This window comes from Ctenocephalides felis, unplaced genomic scaffold (assembly GCF_003426905.1).
Source record: "Ctenocephalides felis isolate EL2017-DRISC unplaced genomic scaffold, ASM342690v1 CF-g0.4_SCAFFOLD_01170, whole genome shotgun sequence".
NCBI classification, from domain to species: Eukaryota; Metazoa; Arthropoda; class Insecta; order Siphonaptera; family Pulicidae; genus Ctenocephalides; species Ctenocephalides felis.
The window spans coordinates 78,961,569-78,985,511 of record NW_020537324.1 but is presented as its reverse complement, the minus strand read 5'-3'; the positions used below and the strand labels follow the sequence as shown (position 1 = coordinate 78,985,511).

The following is a 23,943-nucleotide window of genomic DNA, read 5'->3' as shown; positions in this document are numbered from 1 at the left end:
TTGTTTGATTTTAAAATTTCATCTAAGTTTGAAAAAATATTATAGTCTAAGTTTGTGTGTTCTCTACTTGAAAATAGCATCGTTGAAACATAACATGCTTCACTTTACTGGTGGTAGACCTTTTTACCCGCCGACATTTGAACCCTATTATATTGGTAATGTAATATGTACCTCCTATTATTTCTATGTTACCTGTCGCAGTCCTTTAACTTTTTAGTCAGGGCCCAATTTTTCTCGCACTTGAAGTCCCAGCTTTTCATCGAGAAGAATGACACGGCCATCATGCCCACATAGGCCTTTCTTGCAATCTTTTGAACCCTTGAAATGGATAAATGTAATTTTAATTTTTACATTTCGTACACACTTTCTCATTTACAATAATAAAGCAATAATTTTTTGAACAAGAAATATTCAAAATACATTCGATAAATTTTTTATAAAGGATAAAGGTCTGGTTATATTATTCAATTCTTACACTTGTCTTTTTCCAGTATACTTGAAATAGGTGTCGATCAATATGGCAGGTAGAAGCGTGTTTATTAGAAACTGCAAATAATAAATTTATTATTGCCCGTTATACAAAAATACTACGACATGCAGATATTGATTAAATAAAATAAATCCCTCACCAAAACTTTGAAAAGTAATACGTTTGTAGTCAAAACTGTGTTAGGGACTCTGATTGCATTGTTGAAAGGGTACTTCTCCATGACTTTTCTGCCGTTCTCGTTGAATTGCCTCTGGGTCATATCGTAGTTCTCCTGGACGGAACAATTGTACACGGGTAACTTCTCTTGAGAGACCCTTAAAATATAACGAAATTTTAAAAGACAATTAACTCTAATTGGCACTCTAAACTCTAAATAACTAAATTATTTTATTAACTTCCCGTAGGGTAGTTATAGTAATGGGCTGAAAATCGAAAATGAAAATTTTTGCATTTCTCGACATTTTGAAGGTTTCTGAACATTATTAAAGGGCTTACCTCAGAAACTAAATGGATGTGTGTGTGTTTTGAATGTCCGCATTTTTTGTATCGTCAACGTTTTCGGGCGCACGGATCAACCGATTTGAATGGTTTAAAAAACATTCGATCCCTATTGATAGGGAGATGTGCTGATCAGTTTTTGGCAAATACAGGTCCAGCCTTTAGGAGATACGGAGCAAAGAGTGCAGAAAATACAAATTGAGTTTATGAGAGAACGGACTATCGGATTTGAATGATCTAAAAAACATTCAATTTGTAATTATTGGGAGAAGAGGTGATTAGTTTTTGGCAAAGACAGGTCCCGCCATTGCGAAGATACAGAGCTAAATGTGCAAAAAATGGCAGTTTTGAGTGAACTAAGCGTCCGATTTGAATGATCTAAAACACTTTCTATAAAAAATTATTACACTTTTTTTATTTTCCATAAAATATTTTTGTAATTTTGGATTAAAAATTCAAAAAATGACCCAGGCTAAGCACTGTCTAAGCGCCACTCTGGTACAAATATATTCGAAAGTGCATTTAGACTGTATCTTACTGGAGCATTTTTCCAATTTTGTGAAAACTGTTGAAAAATGTGAAAATGCCGCCAAGCTAAGCATAGTATAAGTGAAAATGTCGCACAGAATTATTTGCAAATGCGTTTAGACTGTGACTAAACGGGAGCACTTTTTCAATTTTGTGGAGATTAGCCTATTTTTTTTTAAATTGAATTCGAAATGAAATGACGATTGTTAATGTTCTGGAGATAAATTCGATTGATTTATGATTTACATTTGATTTGCTCAGATATAACAAACAAGATAGCAAAAATAATGAAAGTTATAGTATTTGTAATAATATATTTGAAAACGTTTAAAATTTCTCGAATATTTCATTACGGTACGGGAAGTTCCAGCAATTTGCCTTAAGGCATGATGCCATACACCACTAGTTAAATTTTGGTACTTTACCGGTTTTCCGGTTTTAAAATGAAAAATTACCGAAATATCGATATTGAAATTTTTCATCGGTATTGCATTCCCTAATTGGGATGGCACTAAATAACTAAGTAACTTGTTTGACCATCTTGCCTCTGCTTTTTATTAGCAAAGAACTGGAGGTACAATTTGACATCATCAAAATCAATTTGTTTGATTTCGAGTAGTTTTGTAGCGGTCGAAATAGAACGTAATGCAATGGTGCAAGGGCAGGTTTATATGGTGGATGTCAAAAAGTTTCTCAGAACAAGCTCCAACAGTCAATTACCATTTCGATTTGCCAATTCAAGTCCATTTTATTCAAGTTTGTTGTTTAATTTCGTTAGTAGTTCAGTATTAGCGTTCCGTTAGTTGGTAAGGGTAAAAGCCGATAATTCCTTTGTAATCAACTTCAACTGGACGGCCAGAGCGTTATTCATCTTTGAGTGGAAATTATTAGAACGAAATTTGACAAATCAATATGGACACTGCTGTTTTTTAGGCTTTTGTGAGCTTCAGGTCCGTTTGTTAGAAAAAAATAAAAAAAAACTGACAAGAATGACTAATAGATCGTTTACTAACCAATAACAAAATGTATTTGACATTTAGACTAACTAAAATAAAGCCAGCTATGTAATACTTACACTTTTATTCCCTTCTGCCAAGTAGCGATAATGAGACCCTTCACGACAACATCGACAGGGAAATAGTCCATGACGTTGTCCTGGGCTATGAGCGCTGCTCGAAGAAGACCTGTAAATAAAAAATGATTCTATAAAGCTACCGAATATCAATATTGTTTGTTCACAATAATATTGACCTTTTCCAGAGGCTATAACCAAACCTACCGGCCCATTCATATTGTCCGCCCAGCCTGGTAACGGATCTTTCCACATCGAGATAACTGTAAAATAATAGGATAAAGGATTATGTTACTATACTATGTTTTTGGTTTATGCTTCTGGTTTTTTAATAAGAATTGACATGCCTTGTTCGATTATCTTACCTATCCCCGGTCTGTACAATATGAGAGGCAACCTATCAGCATAATCTTCAACCACATTCTCTGCCAAATGCTTAGTGTAAACATAGGTGTTCCTCATGTTTCCTTTAATCCTGCAACAAAAATCAAACAATACACCATCATATTTCATCAATATACTATTAATCTCTCCTTACAATGGTGTCAAACAAGCTGCATTGTATTCGTCATCGATTCCTTCGGCAACCCTGATGGCTTCCCTCCAATCTCCGTGGTTTCTGTACACTTTTTCTTCGATGACATTCTTGTCGGTGTTGCAATATGTGGTTGAAACGTGGACACCAACCACCAGATTTGGCATTTGCAACATCAGTTCCATTATTTCTCGAGTTCCTCTTGTGTTCATTAGGGTCGCCTTTTTTAAAGGATCGTCGAATCTAGATTAAAAATATATTATAGAAGTATACATATAGTCAAACGCCAGCTGTTATGGCAATTTGTAGATGGAGATGTTGAAAAATGCTGGTGGAAATTTGATTTTGGCTGATTGATTGCCAACTAGTGTTGATCCTGAAATAAATCTATTTTCCATTCACCTGACACTGGCGGCAGCATGGAACACAACATTAGACTTTAAAACTATTTTTTTATCCTTCTCGTTTAGTCCCAACCCCAAACTGGTGACATCACCACCCACAGCCGATACTTTGGTCAATGCCTCAGGATTAGTCTCTCTTAGCAAATCGAATAACTGGAAAATGATTTACAATTTATTCAATTTGTCTGTATATATATATATATATTTCTCAATAGACATGTTTGATTATTCACCGGATTTTGCAAAATATCGTCGACTCTTTCCGAAACAGTTTGTCCTTTCTTCTCGCGAATCAGCAGGACGATGCTTTTTACATCTGGACATGATCGTAGAAGTTTTTCGATTAGAACTTTGCCAATGAAACCTGAGAAAATAATATTGGTTAGATAATTAAGAATTAAGATTTTGTACTAGACTAGTTTAAATACCCGTTCCGCCAGTGATGAAAATTTGTTTGTCTTTAAAAAATTCAGGAATACTCGGCACGTCCATGTCTAAAATTTTCAACCACATTAATAAAATTAATACGAAAAACCATTCACTTTTAATTGAATATTTTAAATTACTTTTTGGTTGATTTTCTGTAACTCTGGTCTGAATGGACTGATGTCTAAATCGTGACTAAAATGTTCTACTTTTCGTTTTCGTGAATTTTAAAATAATCTAAATTAAAAGTTCGATTAAAAAACGAAAATAACGTCAACGAGAATACAGAATGTGTAATTGTTACTAAGAAAACATTATTTAGTATTCCTGTTTGCTTCATGTTTAATTAATTTAATTGACTAATTGAATAATTCAAATTGCAACACGAGCAATATATATTGTATTTGACTACAAGCACTGACCATGCCCCAAAATTACATTATTTTATTTTATTTGTATTGATGAAATGAAGATTTGATTAAATTTTTGAAATGGAATATCTAACGGTTTCGGAGATCCAATAAAAATGTAAACTAGTTGTGCATGGCGTCGTGCCTTAAGGCAAATTGCTGGAACTTTCCGTACCGAAACGAAATGTTTGAGGAATATTAAATGTTTTCAAATAGATTATTATAAATGTTATAAAATTGTATAATATTTATAAGAATTATAAAAACTGAATTGCAAAGTTGAAATTATTTGTTTAAAGTATATTAGAACTTTAGTCTGAATTAAACTTAAAATCTGAATTATTTGCGATATACAAAAGAATTTTTTGTCAAAATTAGCAGAAAGTTTTTTGAATCATTTAAATCAGATGCTTTGTTCTCTCAAAAACTGATATTTTTTGCACATTTAGCTCGGTATCTTTGAAACGACGGTACCTGCCTTTGCCAAAATCTAATCACTACTTTCCCACATCATTACGAATTAAATGTTTTTTAGATCATTCAAATCGGATGCTCCGTTTTCTCAAAAAGTCGATTTCTATTTTCTGCACTTTTTGCTGAGTATCTCCGAAACGGCTGGACCTGCCTTTGCCAAAAACTAATCAGCACATCTCCCTATCAATAGGAATCGAATGTTTTTTGAACCATTCAAATCGGTTGATCCGTGCGCCCGAAAACGTGAACGAAAAAATGCGGACAAAGCACACACACATCCATTTTTTCGGAAGTATGCCAAAATGTTCAGAAACCTCTGAAACGTGAAGAAATTTAAAAAATTTCAAATTTGTTTAAAAAATTTCAAAATACTCAAACATATAATTATGCGAAATTAAAAAAAAAAAAAATTTTGAAGCGTTTTTATGAAATTTAATTTTCAGTACGATAATTAGAGCTATTTGAAAAATATAATTTTTTCAAAGTTTAAAAAAAAATTAAATTGTTTTTAAAAGTTTTAATTTTGGTTTTTGAAGTTCCAGCAATTTGCCTAAAGACACGATGCCATGCACCACTTGTTTAAATATTTATTTATCTAATTCACAACTAAGTTAATGACATCACGAATTATATAATAACATCAAATATACATTTATATTTATAAATATTTATATTTCAAGAAAAAACACATATAAAAATTACTATAAAATAAATTTAATTAAATGTTGTACTCTCGGTGCTATCACAAAATATAAAATGCATCCTATGAATAAATATTTTAGTGTGTAATGCAGCACTTTTAACCTAAAAATAAAACAATATAATAGATTAATAAATCTAATAACTCCATAATTTATCATTTATGTTAAATTCATCGTTTTCACCTGTTATATTTTTTATATTCAGTAGGATTTTCTGGTTCCTTCAGAAGATATCTAGATGATCCTATTCTAGCGTCCCATGAAAATGAATAAACATCAATCTTTTCCATGTCGTAGTCGAAATCGTTTCTATAATTAAATTTAATACAAAATCACAAATCAAATTTATAATTGCGAATTTAGTTTTGAACTAAAATAATTTAGGAGCAAATTGTATTTTATCCTTTTTCTTGGTACTAAAACTGTGAAAATGCTATTTATTTTCTGTCTCTTTATTAATGTAGGAGCAAATTGTATTTTATCCTTTTTTCTTGGTACTAAAACTGTGAAAATGCTATTTATTTTCTGTCTCTTTATTAAATTAGGAGCAAATTGTATTTTATCCTTTTTTCTTGGTACTAAAACTGTGAAAATGCTATTTATTTTCTGTGATCAGTCGTATTTTACGATTGGCGCTTTATAGTTACATTTATTACCCACCTGTCTTCAGGTAACAAATTGTGCAGCGAATGCCAAAAGTTTTCACTTTTGAAGTCCCAATTTCTGGTTGAAAATAATCCGACTGCCATAATGGCAGCATATGCTTTTCGTAGAATCTTCATTAACCTTGATCAAATTATTTAATTAATTAACAAATAATAAAACTAGTTGGTATTGGTATTTTGTCTTGAGGCAAGTTACATGAACTTCCCGAAATGTGTAAATAATCGACTTAATCAATTAAAAATAAATTAATTTATGAGTGATTATAAGTATTCCGAGTGGATTTATTACACGTCATTGAAAACGAACGAACGAACACGTTAACTCGGAGTATTTTCTAAAAACAAATTTTCCAAAATCAATAATTTTCATAATTGAACCAGTTTTCGTAGGACTTTATCGATTTAGTATGTTCAAGACCAAGTACACTATCGTTATACCAACTAAATCATTTAATTTTATTTTTAACAAACGTCAAAAAACTACTCATTTTCTCAAACTTTGATGAATTTTTCAAATTAAACTACTTGTCGTAAGGGCGTAATATTACAAGTTCTACAAGGCCATGATATATATCGCAAAAAAAAGTTCCATGAAATTCGGCTTAAATTTTTTTTTCAACAGTTAATTACAAGAAAACGGCTCGGTGGATTTTCCCCCAAAACTAATCAGTATCATTCCCAACTAATATCTTTCGAACAGTTTTTGATTTTTTATCGTCTCACAAAACTGACAAACTATAGTGCTCATTGAGATACATCGAATGGCTTTTAAATTTCTGAAATCGGTTCAGGCGTTTTTGAGCAAACGTCGATGAAAGTTCTAATTTTGACAAATGCCAAAATAAAGACCATACTAATTTTTGCGAACTTTGACGAATTTTTAAAGCTAAACCAGTTGTCGTAGGGCCGTAATATTTTAGTATGATCTAGAACAGGGCTTCCTAAAGTGGGGGTCGCGACCCCCAGGGGGGTCGCGGGACTGCTGAAAAGGGGTCGCATAGATCTGATACTTTTCAATCAGTATAAACAAAATTTTAAAATTAGTATTATTAGGCCGACTATTTTCACGATAATTTATGGCTTCTCAAGCTATGCTATTTGGCCAATATTTTTGATAAAATCAATGATATGAATTTATCAATGCAGGGAGTCTGCGTTAATATGTTTATGTTAAAAAATAAACTTGAGGCCTTTGATAAAATAATTCTTATATGGAAAAACAGAGTTGAAAGTGAATCGCTCGAAATGTTTCTATTTACTGACGAGTATATAATTAGTAACAATATTTCAAAAAAGGATACTCCTATAACAAAAATTATAGTTAATCATTTGAAGAATATGGAAGTTTACATGCATAGGTATTTTCTCAATGATATCGATACACAACAATGGATTTGCAATCCATTTTCAATTGAAATGGAAGAAATTAATTTTTCAAACTTAAAAGCACAAAAAGAATTTACCGAATTAACAAGTGATACTACCTTGGGACTCAGATTTTTTCAAGTGTCTGTGCATGAATTTTAGATTGAAATCAAATCAGAATATTCCCTACTATCGGAAATGGCAATAAATAAATTACTGTCATTTTGTGCAACATATTTATGTGAATCAGCCTCTTCTACATTAACTTACATAAAATCAAAATACCGTTCAACTTTAATATACGTTGAAAATTTATTAAGATTTGCACTAACTTAAATTGAGCCTAAATTTAATTATTTGTGTGAAATAAACAATCACATTCATCACATTAATATTATTTGATGTTAATAATAGGTTTTCATTAGAAAAATGTTACAAAATTTTATTTTTTCTATTGAATATGTAGATATAGTTTGATGTTTTCTTATAAAGAATTTGTTACAAAAGTTTATTTTTTCTATTGAATATATATATATATATAAATATATATATATATATATATATAATATATATATATTATATATATATATATATATATATATATATTTATATTTATATTTATATTTATATATATATATAGTTTTATGTCAACGTTTCCAATTATATATAACATGAATGGGTACATATTCTTCAATCCTTATTTTATTTACATTGTAAAATAGTGCGATAACGGTTAATATATATTTTATTATTTGGAGGAGGGGGTCGTTTAAAATTTCCTAAGTTTGAAGGGGCTCGCTATATAAATAAGTTTAAGAAGCCCTGATCTAGAAGACTATGGTATCTACCGTCAAAAAAATAATCATAAAAATTGTCGAATTTTTTTTAAAAAAAAACTTTATTACAAGAAAACGGCCCGGTCGATCTCTACCAAAAACTAATCAGCACGATTTCCAACCAATATCTTTCGAACGCTTTTTGAAGTTTCAAAATCGATTCAGAATTGCGGGCTAAAACGTAGACGAAATTTTTTTCACTTTTCTGCGATTTATAAAGAAACGGCTTGGCCGATCGTCGCACTTAACTGACGAAAATTAGTTCTCATCGAAATACATCGAGTGGCTTTTAAATTTTTAAATCGGTCCAGCCGTTTTTGAGAAAACGTCGATTTACGGCAAAAAATCTGTTCACATACACGCACACACACACATACTTTTTTCAAATTTGGTCTCATTCGATTCAGAATGGCTTGAAACGTCGCGAAAACATAAAACTATCGATTCGGATTTTTTGATGAAAACATAATAAAACTTCTCCTTCGGGATGTTAAAAATGGTGAAAAATGCTAAGGGCTTACTTACATTGGTTTGCGTCCTGTGATTTTTAAAAGGCTGTCCAGGATGAATCCTGGGATAATATTAAAGGAGAAAAACTGAAATAGAAAATAGTTATAAAGTAGTTCTCTATCAAAGTCCAGTGGTTAAAATCTATTACATAATCTAATATACCAGTAACCAAAATTTGATCCAACTGCTGGTCAACGTACAACTTGGGTACCACAAAAGTTTAAAAGGCGATTTCGAGTATAATTCCATCCCGATTTCGTAGACCTCTTCTTGAGTCTTAATAACTTTATCGCAAATCGAACAATTGTAAATCGGTAGATTACTTTGAGGGCCCCTAAACAACAAAATGATAAATCAATTTTTTATAAAAAAGAAAATTTGGATGCAAATTACTTTTTAGTCAACTTATTCCAAGTTGCAACCAGGAGGCCTTTGATAACGACATCTACTGGTGCATAGTCTAGTATGATTTTGGGGTTGGCGTAACCGGCTCTCAGAAGGCCTAAATTTATAAAAGTTATATTTGCTGTAAATCTGGAAATTTATATTTAGAGTTTACCCTTTCCGACGGCAACAGTCAAACCTACGGGGCCATTCCAATTGTCAATCCATCCTGGAATTGGTTCCTTCCAAGCAGACACGACTGCAAATGGAAATATAATGTCATACAATTTTATGAATGGTGATTTGTCAGAAGTTGCTACTTACCAATGCCTGGTCTGTATAAAACCAAGGGCAGTCTGTCGCTGTAGTCTTCCACGATATTTTCAGCAAGATGTTTGGTGTACAGATATGTATTCCTCAATCCACCTAGACATCTAAAAATAATCAAAACACATATATTCTGTTAATAAGCTTCTCATGTTTCGGGACCTGATACTACTTACTTTTCGCTGAGGCATGCTAGTTCATATTCATCATTATAGTCCTCAGCCAATTTGATGGCTTCCCTCCAATCTCCGTGGTCTCTGTACACTTTTTCCTCTATGGTGTCTTTATCAGTGTTGCAATAAGTAGTCGAGACGTGGACACCAACCACCAAATTGGGCATTTGCAACATCAGTTCTATCATTTCTCGTGTTCCTCGAGTATTCATCAAAGTTGCCTTTGTTAAATGATCGTCGAATCTAACAAATGCACAAGATAAATTATTTTTGTTTAGGTCAAAGATCATCATTTGACTCACCTGACACTGGCAGCCACGTGGAATACAATTTCTGACTTGAGTACTAATTGTTTGTCAGGTTCGTTCAAACCTAATTGGAGTTGAGTGACGTCACCAGATACTGCCATCACTTTTTTAAATGCTTCAGGATTTTTTTCTCTTACCAAACTGAATAACTGCAAAAGATGATAAATGAAATAATCGCAGGGTTTTTAGTTAATATCAGTATGTAGTAGGGTTTATACAAAAACCGACATTTCAGAAAACCGGTTTTCGAATTTTAATTATACTAAAAAATCGGTTTTAACCGGTTTTCGAATTTTATATAGAAAATAAATTTTTGCTCGAATATTCTGTAATTTATCCGCAAATTTAGTGTAATTTAGAGCAGTATTTGACTGAATTTATTTATTGTTCAATTTTATAGATAGTAAACAAAATTATTTTAATTTTTAATTAGTAAAACTAAAAGATAGTTTGTTATCTTACTTAGTTTATCTTGATTAAATAACTTTGAAAATAATTATTCGTTATTCATGCATCATTTTCACATATAAGTGTGAAAATATTTTTATGATAGTGAAAAGAAAGTTTCGAATAAATAAAAATAATACATTTTTAAATAAAAAAAATGCATTAAATTAAAAAAAAATTAAAAAATATTAGATACATGTTGATACATACTTGTTAATATCAATTTTAGTTTTAAAAACAATTAAGCTAAACTCGGGTATTTTCTGTTCCAAGCAATTTTAATTAATTAATTTTAAATATTCTAATTGTTTTTTTTTTTGCTTAATAAAATATGAAATAGAGAAAATACTTTCATACTTGCGACCAAAATATGCTTAATTGTTTTTAAAGTCTGATATAATAAGTTTTTTGTTCTTTAATTTGTGGATTCTACGGTTTAAAACTCTTTTTTTAAGTTTGAGTAGAGGAAGTTACTTCTTCAAAAAAAGTCACACTGATTTAAATTAATGTATACACTGGTATATAAATCTAAATTAATATATACAAATCCTTTCTGGAAACCATTGCAGACAGATAAGATATCGTATGTTATTAAACCGAGATGATTTCAAAAATCAAAACGCTTTCATCTATCTTTTGTATTTGGCTATATTTGTCATTTTCTATTTATACAGTGAAAACCGACTTTTTTCACTAAAAAACGGTTTTCTAATTCCATGATTTTCGCCAAAAAACCGGTTTTTGAAAACCGACAAACCCTAGTATTTAGTGTTACCAGATTACAGTGATCATTATCGAGTGTTACCTCATTTTGAAAAATTTCCTCGAGTCGCTCCTCAATCGGTTTGCCCTTTTTCTCTCTAAGAAGCAAATACATGACTTTGAAATCGGGACAACTCCTTAGAATCTTCTCTATCAAGACTTTTCCTAAAAAACCTAAAAAAAACATCATGTTACATATTACATTTACAAATATTTATATAAGAAATTAGGTACCTGTTCCCCCAGTGATGAAAATTCGTTTATTTTTAAAAGATTCCGGAATACTCGGCACGTCCATGTCTGAAACTTTTTACCACAATTTTTAAACTTACTAAAATTTCAACAACAAACCTTTCACATTTGTTTAAACAAAATCTATTTCCTTTATACCTTTTCTATTTCTGGTGTGAATTAACTGAAGGCCGAGTCGCGACTAAAATATTTTATTTTTAAATTGAAAACTTGTAATGTAATATTGTTATCAAAAAGCACTATTAAACATTCTAATTTGCTTCCTGCTTCAATAATTCAATGACTAATTGAATAATTTAAATTGCAACACGAGCACTGTATATTGAATCAACATGGATTCATGCCTGCCCGTTCTACAATAACAAATTTAATCTGTATTAAACAATATATAGCTGAGAATCTTGACACTAATGGACAAGTTGATGTTATTTACACTGACTTCAGTAAAGCTTTTGACAAAATTGATCATAACATTCTTTTTACTTAATTATCTAAGATTGGTCTGAATTCTTCACTTATTTATTTTTTCATAATCGTAAACAGTTTGTCTATCTTAATGGATTCTTGAGCAATATTGAAAATATCAGTTCAGGTGTTCCTCAGGGATCCAATTCTTGGCCCACTACTATTTATTATTTTTATTATTGACATATTTGAAATTACTAGCTGTCCGCATTTATTATTTGCGGATGATCTCAAACTATATGTCAAAATAAATTCTATTGATGACTGCTTATTATTACAGTCTCAACTTGACTCTTTCCACTCTTGGTGTGTCTATAACAAATTACATTTAAATATATCAAAGTGCAAGATTTTTAGCTTTTCTCATAAGCGCGTTCCAATACATTTTAATTATAAAATTTCTAACACCAGCATTGATAGATGTAATAAAATTTCAGATCTGGGAGTTTTATTTGATTCTGGTTTGTTTTTCACGGATCATATAAATGATATTTGTAATAGGGCACATAAATCTTTAGGATTGATACTGAGAAATTGTAAACAATTTAATTCTAACAATGCACTTCATTGCATGTACTATTCTAATGTACGTTCAAAATTAGAATATGGTTCGATTATTTGGTATCCTCATCAAATCAACAACTTAGATGCGATAGAGAAGGTTCATCGAAAATTTCTGAAATATCTTTATTATAAAACATAGAAAATTTACCCTGAACGTGGTTTTGACCACAACACTTGACTAAAAGAATTTGGTATTCCTTCCCTTGCCTCACGTCGATTTATATTCACACAATTATTTCACAATTATTTTTCAATTATCCTACTGCTAAATCTAATTCTCTCTTAAATTCGCCTATTTCACTTATGTCCTCTAACTTTAACTTAATTAATAATGAAATAGATATTCACAACACTTCACCTAATAATCGAATAATCTCCATCTGCACAAGTTAATCTTTTTATTTTCTTTTCAAATATCTCGTTATTTTATCTTATTCTGTTTATAAATAATATTGTTACATTCTGCATTATATGTAATTTTATGTTAAGCATTTTATGTTAATAACTATATATTGCGTTTTTGTATATATTTTAATTGTTATTCATTATGTAAAATAATTGTATTTTTGAGTCCTCTTGGAAGAAATCTGTGGGCTATATATTTAAAATAAATAAATAAATAAATATTCGATTCGAATGCAGGCACTAGTCATGATCTAAAGTTGGTTAAAATCGAAATCAGAAACTTTATCATATTTATAAATTTTGAAAATCTCAATGAAAATATATATCTTTGCTCTTAATTGGCCATCAATTTGAATATTGGTAACCTTCCATAAATTTGTTTCTATCTGAAATCTATCGCAATTTCGACAACCTTTTTAAAAATTAGTAATCTTTCTAAAATCAGAAAAACTCTTTAAACTTTTCCAGAAACCACTTATTGATCTCTCTGAAAATTTGTAATCTTTTTGAAAATTGGTCACCTCACTGAAAGTAGGTAACCTTTTCGAAAGTTTGCAATAATCCTGAAAATGGGTAACCTTTCTAATTACAAAAGTCTCTGTAATATGTAGCCTCACTAAAAATTCGAAATTCTTCCGAAAATTTGTTAACTTTGTAAATTAGTTATATTTCTGGCAATAGGCAACCTCTCTGAAAAAACGAATTTTTAATAAAAATGACCTTTTATTACAAAAGAAATTATTTATTTGGAAAAATAATTAGACGAAGTGACAACAAAAAATTGTCAATTTTTTATGTAAGTGTCGTCAATGCTAACTAATAATTTTACTAAAATAAAATTGTTACTACTGTACTAAATAACTGTTGATCTTTGGGAGTATCACATAGTACAAGAGGCAGGTCCAGAATAAATATTTTACGGAGTAGTGCAGGATTTTCAACCTGCAAAAGAAATAAACAGATTGATTAGATTAGATGATTGAATTTAGTTAGTTTATTTATAAGCAAAACGTTGTATATAAATATGTCGATGTTTGAAAAAAATATTTTTTTATTACTACTTTTGTTTTTAAAAAAATCTGTTAATTTTTGTGGATGAAACTTCGAATTTTGCACAAACTTCTAAATTGTTAAATATTTTTGAATAATCATGATTTTAATAGCAAATTTATTATCGTGTCAAGTATGCCACCCAAATGTCATATCATAAACAGAAATTAAATTATAATGAAATTATAGTTACTTTTGGTATTGTGCCCTGGCACTCGGAAGATCTATTTCCTCCTTCAAAAGATATTTAGACATTCCAATTCTGGCATTTCTGGCGAATTCCCGAACGTTGAGTTTACTTCCATCGACATCGAAGTCTTTCCTGGAATAGTAACAAAATTCAATTTGACAATATTAGAATTTATTGTGAAAGATTCGAATTTACCTGTCGCTTCGTAGAACTTCCTTGCTAAGATTCGTAAAGTTTTTGGATTTAAAAAGCCAGTTTCTCGAAACGAAATACGAAACTGATATTATGGCGAAGTATACTTTTCTTGTCAGTTTGCCCAGCCTAGGAATTAGAGTTAATAGGAAATGTTATTATAAGTGGTGTACCTCAAAGCTAGAATCTGATACTTCGGGACTAGGGAGGAAAGTTTATTAAATGAATGAATGAAATGAATGAAATATTAATAGATGAGTTGCTGCAAGGTATTATAATGTGAGATTATTTAATTTTGTACAAATCTTCCAAATATGCTAAGTATTTTTGACAAATGGTGTAAATAATACGCATTATCAGAAAAGAAACATGCGCCTGATGCATACAAGAAGTATTTTCAATATTTTAATTAATGTTAGTAATTAATCTAATTGTCGTATGTCTGTTCATTAAGACTAAGAACTTTTCATACACTCGTCAAGAACTCGTCATACAATGTTTCATTAAATTTCACAAAAAAATCTAACATTAATGGACGATTTTTGCTAAAAATTAATGATAATGATTACCCATATATTGATATAGATATTACGAAACCGTGGAAAATTTTGCACTTTGCTGCTAATTCTAAAGAAACTGCTCCGACGATTGTCGCCCAAACTTGACAAACACTACTCTTCATTGAATCATACCAAATGGCTTTTAATTTTTTGAAATCGTTTTAGGCAAAATAAATAAAACTGGACAAAATACTGCTCATACATACATACACACATACTTGTTCCCGAAGGATAAGTTTATTTCATATTTTTTCGACGTTTTAAGCCATTCTGAATCCAATGAGATCGAATTTGGAAAAAGTATGTGTGTGTGTGAACAGATTTTCTGTCGTAAATCGACGTTTTCTCAAAAACGCCTGAACCGTTTTCAGAAATTTAAAAGCCATTTGATGTATCTCGATGAGGACTATTGTTTGTCAGTTTTGTGCGACGATCGGCCAAGCAGTTTCTTTTGTAATTTTTATTCACATTTTAGCTCATATTACCAAATTGATTTTAAAAAATCAATAGCTGTTCGAAAGATATTAGTTGGGAATGATACTGATTAGTTTTAGGTGAAAATCTACCGAGCCGTTTTCTTGTAATTAACTGTTGGAAAAAAAATTTAAGTCGATTTTTATGGAACTTTTTTTGGCGATATATATCATGGTCTTATAGAACTTACTCAAATATTACGGCCTTACGACAAGTAGTTTAATTTTAAAAATTCATCAAAGTTTGAGGAAATGAGTAGATATACTACTATTTATAGTATATGATTTACTTGGTATAACGATAGAGTACTTTGTATTAATAAACATACTGGTTTAGTTATAAAAAATTATTGAATTTTAAAATTTTGCTTTTCGAAAATACTCTGAGTTCAACGTGTTTGTTTGTTTTCAACTGTGTGTAAAAAATCCACTCGGAATACATTTAATCACTCATAAATAAATTTATTTTTTATTGATTAAGTCGATTATTTACACATATCGAGAAGTTTATGTAACTTGCCTCAAGGCAAAATACCAATATCAACTTGTTTTAAAGTTGATCTAAAACGAATCAGAATGACTTGAAAGGTCGAGAAAACTAAAAGTTTCAAGAAAAAAAACTTCATGTTAAAAATTGCATTTTTACTCACATTGGTTTTTTCCCAGCTACTTTCAGCAATTCGTCCACAAGGACTGCTACCGAAGCATTTAGTAATACGAACTAAAATAATAGGGATATACATATATATATATATATATATATATATATATATATATATACATTTGGCAGTCTATTACTATTATTACCAGAATTCGAAACGTCGTAAGACTTTTTACAAAATAATTAAATGGATACCACATGGTGCCATTAAACGGATAATCGTTAACTTCTGCAAGTGCCATGTCGCGAATTTCTGCATGCGTTTGCTTCATGTAAGTGTTCATGGAGCAATTGTAAACAGGAAGAGTCTGTGTATCTCTGAAATAAAGAATAAATATATAATAATTAGGACAGACAGGATAGTGAGGACTTAGTATTGTTTTATTACCTTTCCGTTCCTTTTTTCCAACTGGCAGTCATCATGCCGTTTACAACCAGGTCAACCGGCATATTGTCCAATATATGGTTAGGATCTGCTTGCATGACTCTCAAAAATCCTGAAATTTGAAAATAAAGATCTCGCATCTATATCTTAGATGTAGACTTCATATTGTGATTTTTACCTTTGCCTGTTGCTAAACTGAGGCCGACAGGACCATTTAAATTGTCAGCCCATCCTGGCAAAGGTTCCTTCCACATAGAAGTGACTGGAAACAATTTTACTTAATCTATGCCACTTATATTTGTCTTGTGAATATTTTGTATCTCACCAATTCCTGGTCGGTATATAACTAAAGGCAGACGATGGCTATAGTCTTCCACGACATTTTCTGCCAAATGTTTGGTGTAAATATAGGTATTCTTCAAACCATTCAGACATCTGAAGATAACCCAGAATATAATTCATGTTCAACACATCTTCAATATAACTCACTTTTCGGTTAAACAAGCCATTGTATAGTCGTCCTGGTACCCTTCTGCCAATCTGATGGCCTCTTTCCAATCTCCATGGTCCCTGTAGACCTTTTCCTCGATGACGTCTTTGTCGGTGTTGCAATATGCAGTCGACACGTGGACACCGACCACCAAATTGGGCATATCTAACATCAGTTCCATAATTTCGCGTGTCCCTCGAGTGTTCATCAGGGTTGCCTGTTTTAGGGGATCATCGAATCTAGTAAAAAATAAAATAAAATATATATGACTTTCTCCGAATTCCAAATAGAGAAAATGTTCTCAAATTACTTTTTTTCGACTTTTGACGATTCATTGACTATTTTATTACCTGACACTTGCTGCAGCATGAAAAACGACATGGCAGCCTAAAAGTCTTTTCCTGTCCTCTTCGTCCAGGCCCAATCGCAATTCGCTGACATCACCGGTGATGGCCTGGACTTTGTCCAAAACCTTTGGATTGGTTTGTCTTATTGTATCAAATAACTAAAACAGTGAAAGTATATTTCATTACTAACTATTATTATTATTTTAATTTATATTTAACTTTCCGAAGGAGAAGTTTATGTTTTCATCAAAAAATCCGATTCGCTAATTTTATGTTTTCTCGACGTTTCAAGCCTTTCTGAATCGAATAAGACCAACATTTGGAAAAAGTATGTGTGTGTGCGTATGTGAACAGATTTTTTGCCGTAAATCGACGTTTTCTCGAAAACGGCTGGACCGATTTCAAAAATTTAAAAGCCACTCGACAATCGGCCAAGACGTTGCTTTATAATTCTCAGAAAAGTGAAAAATTTTTCATCTACGTTTTAGCTCGCAATTCCGAATCGATTTTGAAAATTCAAAAACCGTTTGAAAGATATTGGTTGGGAATCGTGCTGATTAGTTTTTGATAGAGATCGGCCGGGCCGTTTTCTTGTAATAAAGTTAAAAAAAAAAAATTCGAAGATTTTTATGATTATTTTTTTGACGGTAGATACCATAGTCTTCTAGATAATACTAAAATATTACGGCCCTACGACAACTGGTTTAGCTTTAAAAATTCGTCAAAGTTTGCATAAATTAGTATGGTCTTTTTGGCATTTGTCAAAATTAGAACTTTCATCGGCGTTTGCTCAAAAAACGCCTGAACCGATTTCAGATATTTAAAAAGCATTTGGAGTATCTCGATGAGGATTATTGTTTCTCAGTTTTGTGCGACGATCGGCCGAGCCGTTTCTTTGTGATTTCGAAAAAAGTGTTAAACTTTTCGTCCACATTTAATCAAAAACTCGAAAGATATTAGTTGGGAATGATACTGATTTAGTTTTTAGTGAAAATCTACCGAGCCGTTTTCTTGTAATTAACTGTTAAAAAAAAATTAGGCCGATTTTTATGGAACTTTTTTTGGCGATATATATCATGGTCTTATAGAACTTACTGAAATATTACGGCCTTACGACAAGTGTTTAATTTTAAAAATTCATCAAAGTTTGAGAAAATGAATATTTTTTTTGTTAAAAATAAAATTAGACGATTTAGTTGGTATAACGATAGTGTACTTGGTCTTTACAATAGTAAACCATTAAAGTCCTATGGAAACTGGTTTAATTATAATTATTGATTAATTAAAATTATTGATTTTTGAAAATTTGCTTTTAGAAAATACTTCGAGTTAACGTGTTCGTTCGTTCGTTTGCAATTATGTATAATAAATCCACTCGGAATACTTTCAATAACTCATAAATTAATTTATTTTTTATTGATTAAGTCGATTATTTACACATTTCGGGAAGTTCATGTAACTTGCCTCAAGGCAAAATACCAATACCAACTAGTTATTTTACCGGATTGTCCAGGATGGTTCTGACTCGTTCCTGGGGCTTCTGATTTTTCTTACTTCTGACCAGGAGATAAATGGTCTTTACTTCGGGACAGCATCGTAGGAGTTTCTCGATTAAGACTTTTCCGATAAATCCTGGCGATGGATTATATTTAATTGCAATTATAGTTAATTCAAAACGATCTCAAAAAATAAGGGCAAGTCACAAAAAATCGTGTTATTCGATGGCCAGTTATCAAATTTGGCCTACTATTTAACATAATCATTTTTTCTGGCAGGATTAATAAATTTATATAATGAAATTGTATCACCGATCACTTTTATAGTCGATTACAAGTATTTAATTCTAATTTTCAATTTATAAATATGTGGGTTTGACGTCTTCCTTAGTACTCACCAAGTGTAAATCCAAAACCAAAACTAAGAACTATTTAAAGAAAACTAATATATATATCCATTCCACTCACCGCTTCCTCCAGTTATAAAAACTTGCTTTCCACTAAAAAATTCAGGAATAGTTATATCTGTCATAATTCCAATTCAGATCACAATTGTCTAATTATCTTCCTATTTAATCTGTTCCTGGTAGAACACAAATTTACTTACTGATGGATTATCGATTGTCCTAGAACTGTCTTATGCAGAATATTTTTAAATTTAATGCTATGCAGTATTTTTAAATTTATTATTATTCATTAATTTGTGTGACGACAATAATGTGGATTAGAATATTGTTTTGCATTAGAAAAGTCATCGATGACAAATATTAGTTATGTATTTATTCATAAGACAGCTGTAAATATTAATAACAAAAATTATTTCGGATCAAGGTGTTTAATTGAAGGATGGAAAATTTTTTTCAGTTTTGCTGATTTTAAATTATTGATAACTTCCGAAGGAGAGAAGTTTATGTTTTCGGCAGAAAATCAGTTTTGCCACTATGTTTCGAGTCATTCTGAATCGTTTGAGAACCAAATTGCAACTAGTGGTGCATGGCATCGTGCTTTAAGGCAAATTGCTGGAACTTCACGTACTGTAGTGAAATATTTAGGGAATTTTCAATGTTTTCAAATATATTATTATAAATACTGTAACTTTTTTAACTTTCCGTAGGGTAAGTTATTGTAATCATCCAAATCGTCGAAATTGAAAATTTTTACATTTCTTCACGTTCCTGGTTTCTGAACATTTTGGCACACCTCAGAAAAAAGGGATGAGCGTGTGTGTATGTATGTATGAATACAATTTTTCATCCACGTTTTCGGGCGCACGGATCAACCGATTTGAATGGTTCAAAAAACATTCGATTCCTATTGATAGGGAAATGTACTGATTAGTTTTTGGCGAAGGCAGGTCCTGCCGATTAGGAGATAGGAAGCAAAGAGTGCAAAAATAGAAATCGAGTTTTTGAGAGATCGGAGCATCGGATTTGGAAGATCCAAAAAACATTCAATTCGTAATGACAAGGAGAAGTGGTGATTAGTTTTTTTGGATAAGGCAGGTCCAGCGGTTTCGGAGATACAGAGCTAAAAGTGCAAAAAATGGCTGTTTTTGAGAGAACTAAGCGTCCGTTTCAATTTTTTTTTACAATTTTTTTTTTCAAAAAATAATTCAGATTTTAATTGTAATTCTGACTTAAGTTTTAATATACTTTAAAAAAATATTTTCAACTTTGCAATTCAGTTTATATAATTCTTATAAATAAATATTAGACAATGTTACAATAATAATAATAATCTATTTGAAAACATTTAATATTCCTCGAACATTTTGTTACGGTACGGGAAGTTCCAGCAATTTGCTTTAAGGCACGATCACATTCCTAGTTCCATTCTTTTTTGTTGCAAAATATAAGAGCTTATACATTGGAGGACGAGGAAAATAAGGAAACAAAACCTAATTAAAATTGAAGGACCTTTTATCTCATATTTCTAAGAATGAATAAACTGAACTGAATTGCAAAATTAAAATTATTTATAATTGAAGTTTAGTATTTTAGCTAGATTTAAAATGAAAATTCAAATCATTTTTGATATGAAAAAAATGGAAATTGATTTTTTGTTCTGACATTTAAAAAAAATTTTTTTTTGTTTTCCTTAAAAATTCTTCGTAACAAAATGTCAAGTTTCGTCGATTTTTCCTCAGAAACGGTTGAACTAATTTAAATGCGATTTCATAAAACTTGATTATCACACGCTAATTAGTTTTACACCGCAATCGGAAAAGAAGTTTCTATAAAATAAGTTAATAATTTTTCCACTTGGTTTTTGAAAAACATTCTGAAGGTAGCAGTCTGGAATTGTGCTAATTAGTTTTTGACAAGGATCAGTTAATTTTTTTTTTGTCATTTTGATGTAACATTGAATGACGATAAAATTCCTTGTCTTGATGGTATAATCTTTCTCCGAACTGGTAATCAATCTAAACATTGGTATCCCTCTGAAAGTTGTGAATTTCTCTTAATTCTGGCAAACTCTCTAAAATTGGACAACTAAATCTTACCAAAATTTGCTATCTATATAGTATTCTTACACAAACTCTGAAATTCGGCAACATTCCTGAAAATGTGCTATCTTTCTGAAAACTTCTCTGAAACATGCAACCATGGTGTAAATTAGAAGGTCTCTGAAAATTGGTCACTTATCTAGGCAACCACTTTGAAAAACGAAGTTTTAATAAGAATCCCTGTTACAAAATAAATTATTTATTTGAAAAATATTTAGACAACAAAATATTGACAATTTATATGTAAGTGTCTTCAATGCTAACTTATAATTTCACTAAAATAAAATTGTCTTTATTGCACTAAAAACTGTTGATCTTTGGCAGTATGACATAATACAAAAGGCAGGCCCAGAATAAATATTTCACGGAGTAGTGCAGGATCTTCAATCTGAAATTAAATAGACGGGATCAGTCGATTGAATTTAGTTAGCTATTGGTGAAATAGTACTTATTTTTAATTTTTTTCTAAATTACTTAAAATCAAATAAAATATTTTATTTTATAGTTACTTTTGGTACTGAGCCCTGGCGCTCGGAAGATCTATCTCCTCTTTCAAGATATATTTTGATATTCCCATTCTGGCATTCCTTGTAAAATCCTGAACGTTGAAATTACTTCCATCGACCACGAAATCTTTCCTAGAATTAAAAAAAAACAATTTTATTTCTAGTATTTCTAGTATTTGTTCTGATAAATTTAAATTACCAGTCGCTATGTAGAACTTCCTTGTTGAGATTCGTAAAGTTTGAGGATTTAAAAAGCCAGTTTTTCGAAACGAAATAAGACACTGACAGCATGGCGAAGTAGGTTTTTCTTGTCAATTTGCACAAACTTGAAATAAAAGATCACATTTTAATCAATGCAACTCAACATTAGAAGGAACTTTAAAACTAATATTGATGGGTTTCCTACTTCGAACGTATTCGCAATAAAATTAGTAAAGAAATTCGAGATTTTTTTGGGTGTAATATTATTTCACATTCATATTATTTCTGATATGCGTAAATAATGGCATTCAAGTACTCACATTGGTTTTTTCCCTGAAACCTTCAGCAATGCATCTACAATGACTGCCTCCAAAACATTCAGGAACACAAACTAAAATAAATGATATATATATATATATATATATATATATATATATATATATATATATGCATATATACAGCCAACTCTCCGTTAACAAGGTACTCTGGAAACACAGTTTCTTTACTACACGAAGCCGAAAATCCGACATTCCTCCGATAACACGGACTCTTTATTCCGTGCAACCTATAAACGATTCTAGTAACCAGATATGTTGTACAAAGATTTAACTAGTGGGGCGCATGGCATCGTGCCTTAAGGCAAATTGCTGGAACTTCCCGTACCAAATATTATTATTTTTTTTTAAGATTAACATTTTTGAAAAAAAATTACTCTGAAAAATTAGATTTTTAAAAACTATAAATTTTTGACAAAAATTTACTTTTTTAAAAAAAAAAGACTTTTTGAAGAAAAGTGTATTTTGAAATATTTTGGAAATTCTGAACTTTTTTTTAAACAATCGTACTGCTTTAACTGCATAGAGACGAAATATCGAAGCGCGTAAGCGCCGCGCTGCCGTCTAACGGATAAGCATTGGTACGGAACCTATTGGAATGTAAACAAAATTTATACTTATTGTTAAAACTCTATAAAATATCTGATAATTTGATGTGCATATGTTTAATGATCATTTTTGACCGCCTAATGGCATTTTTTTCTACTTTTTACTAGATCTCCGAAACCGCTAGACCTGCCTTCATGAAAATTTGATCATTTCTTCATCCTGTCAATACAAGTAAAATGTTTTTTCAATTATTCAAATCGGACGCTCCGTTCTCTTAAAACTGCGTTACCGTTTTTGGCACTTTTTGCCCCACATCTTCGGAAGGTTCCTTATCAATACAAATCAAATTTTTTGAATTATTCAAATCGCTTTATCCGTGTTCCTGAAATCGTCGACGAAAATTTGTATCTGTACACATACATACACGCACACACACATACCGCGCACACACACATTTATTTTTCTAAGATGCCAAAATATTTAGAAACCTCTGAAACGTAAAGATATATAAAAATTTTCATTTTCGATTTCTTTGCGATCTACGGGAAGTTAATATAAACTTTTTTACAATATGTTTATATAAATATGTCAGATTATATAATAGTGTACGACTTCGGATTAATTAACTAGTGATATGCCAATTTAACATCAATCTTTCTAAAAAAATCAGCTTGAAAAACTTTTTCCAAGATAAACAGTTTTTTAACTTCCCGAAGGAGAAGTTTATTTTTATCAAAAAATCCGATCCGCTAATTTTATGTTTTCTCGACGTTTCAAGTGATTCTGAATCGAATGAGACCAAATTTGGAAAAAGTATGCATTTGTATGTGTGTGTGTGTGTGCGAACAGATTTTTTGTCGTAAATCGACGATTTCTCAAAAACGGCTCGACCGATCAAAAATTTAAAAGCCATTCGATGTATTTCGATGAGGACTAGCGTTTCTCAGTTTTGTGCGTCGACGACCAAGCCGTTTCTTTATAAATCGCAGAAAAGTGAAAAA

The 23,943-nt window shown here is 30.9% G+C and overlaps 4 protein-coding genes across 4 annotated transcripts in view; all 4 read right to left on the bottom strand.

The window, feature by feature from the left end:
• Positions 1–213: 213 nt before the first annotated feature.
• On the bottom strand, positions 214–4,019 carry LOC113367706 (fatty acyl-CoA reductase 1-like). The gene is made up of 9 exons (XM_026609286.1): positions 3,956–4,019; positions 3,761–3,891; positions 3,526–3,680; positions 3,127–3,366; positions 2,954–3,063; positions 2,768–2,851; positions 2,592–2,700; positions 630–804; positions 214–318 (listed from the first exon to the last, which is right to left on the bottom strand). The coding sequence occupies exons 1-9, from the start codon at positions 4,017–4,019 to the stop codon at positions 214–216; spliced, it is 1,173 nt and encodes a 390-aa protein (XP_026465071.1).
• A 1,698-nt stretch (positions 4,020–5,717) lies between these two features.
• On the bottom strand, positions 5,718–11,613 carry LOC113367705 (fatty acyl-CoA reductase 1-like). The gene is made up of 11 exons (XM_026609285.1): positions 11,550–11,613; positions 11,329–11,489; positions 10,101–10,255; positions 9,802–10,041; positions 9,623–9,732; positions 9,474–9,557; positions 9,308–9,416; positions 9,077–9,248; positions 8,930–9,000; positions 6,199–6,324; positions 5,718–5,847 (listed from the first exon to the last, which is right to left on the bottom strand). The coding sequence occupies exons 1-11, from the start codon at positions 11,611–11,613 to the stop codon at positions 5,718–5,720; spliced, it is 1,422 nt and encodes a 473-aa protein (XP_026465070.1).
• A 2,192-nt stretch (positions 11,614–13,805) lies between these two features.
• LOC113366754 (fatty acyl-CoA reductase 1-like) lies at positions 13,806–19,459 on the bottom strand. The gene is made up of 12 exons (XM_026608410.1): positions 19,314–19,459; positions 18,851–18,981; positions 17,353–17,507; positions 17,002–17,241; positions 16,838–16,947; positions 16,691–16,774; positions 16,516–16,624; positions 16,274–16,445; positions 16,117–16,187; positions 14,437–14,562; positions 14,245–14,373; positions 13,806–13,943 (listed from the first exon to the last, which is right to left on the bottom strand). The coding sequence occupies exons 1-12, from the start codon at positions 19,375–19,377 to the stop codon at positions 13,847–13,849; spliced, it is 1,488 nt and encodes a 495-aa protein (XP_026464195.1). The 5' UTR covers positions 19,378–19,459; the 3' UTR covers positions 13,806–13,846.
• A 2,192-nt stretch (positions 19,460–21,651) lies between these two features.
• Positions 21,652–23,943, bottom strand: part of LOC113367704 (fatty acyl-CoA reductase 1-like) — a 10,233-nt gene continuing 7,941 nt past the window's right edge. Inside the window, exons 10-12 of the mRNA XM_026609284.1 lie at positions 22,057–22,182; positions 21,861–21,989; positions 21,652–21,739 (exon numbers count right to left, since the gene is read on the bottom strand). Coding sequence (XP_026465069.1) covers positions 21,652–21,739; positions 21,861–21,989; positions 22,057–22,182 — 343 coding nt within the window. The remainder of the gene's footprint in view (positions 21,740–21,860; positions 21,990–22,056; positions 22,183–23,943) is intronic.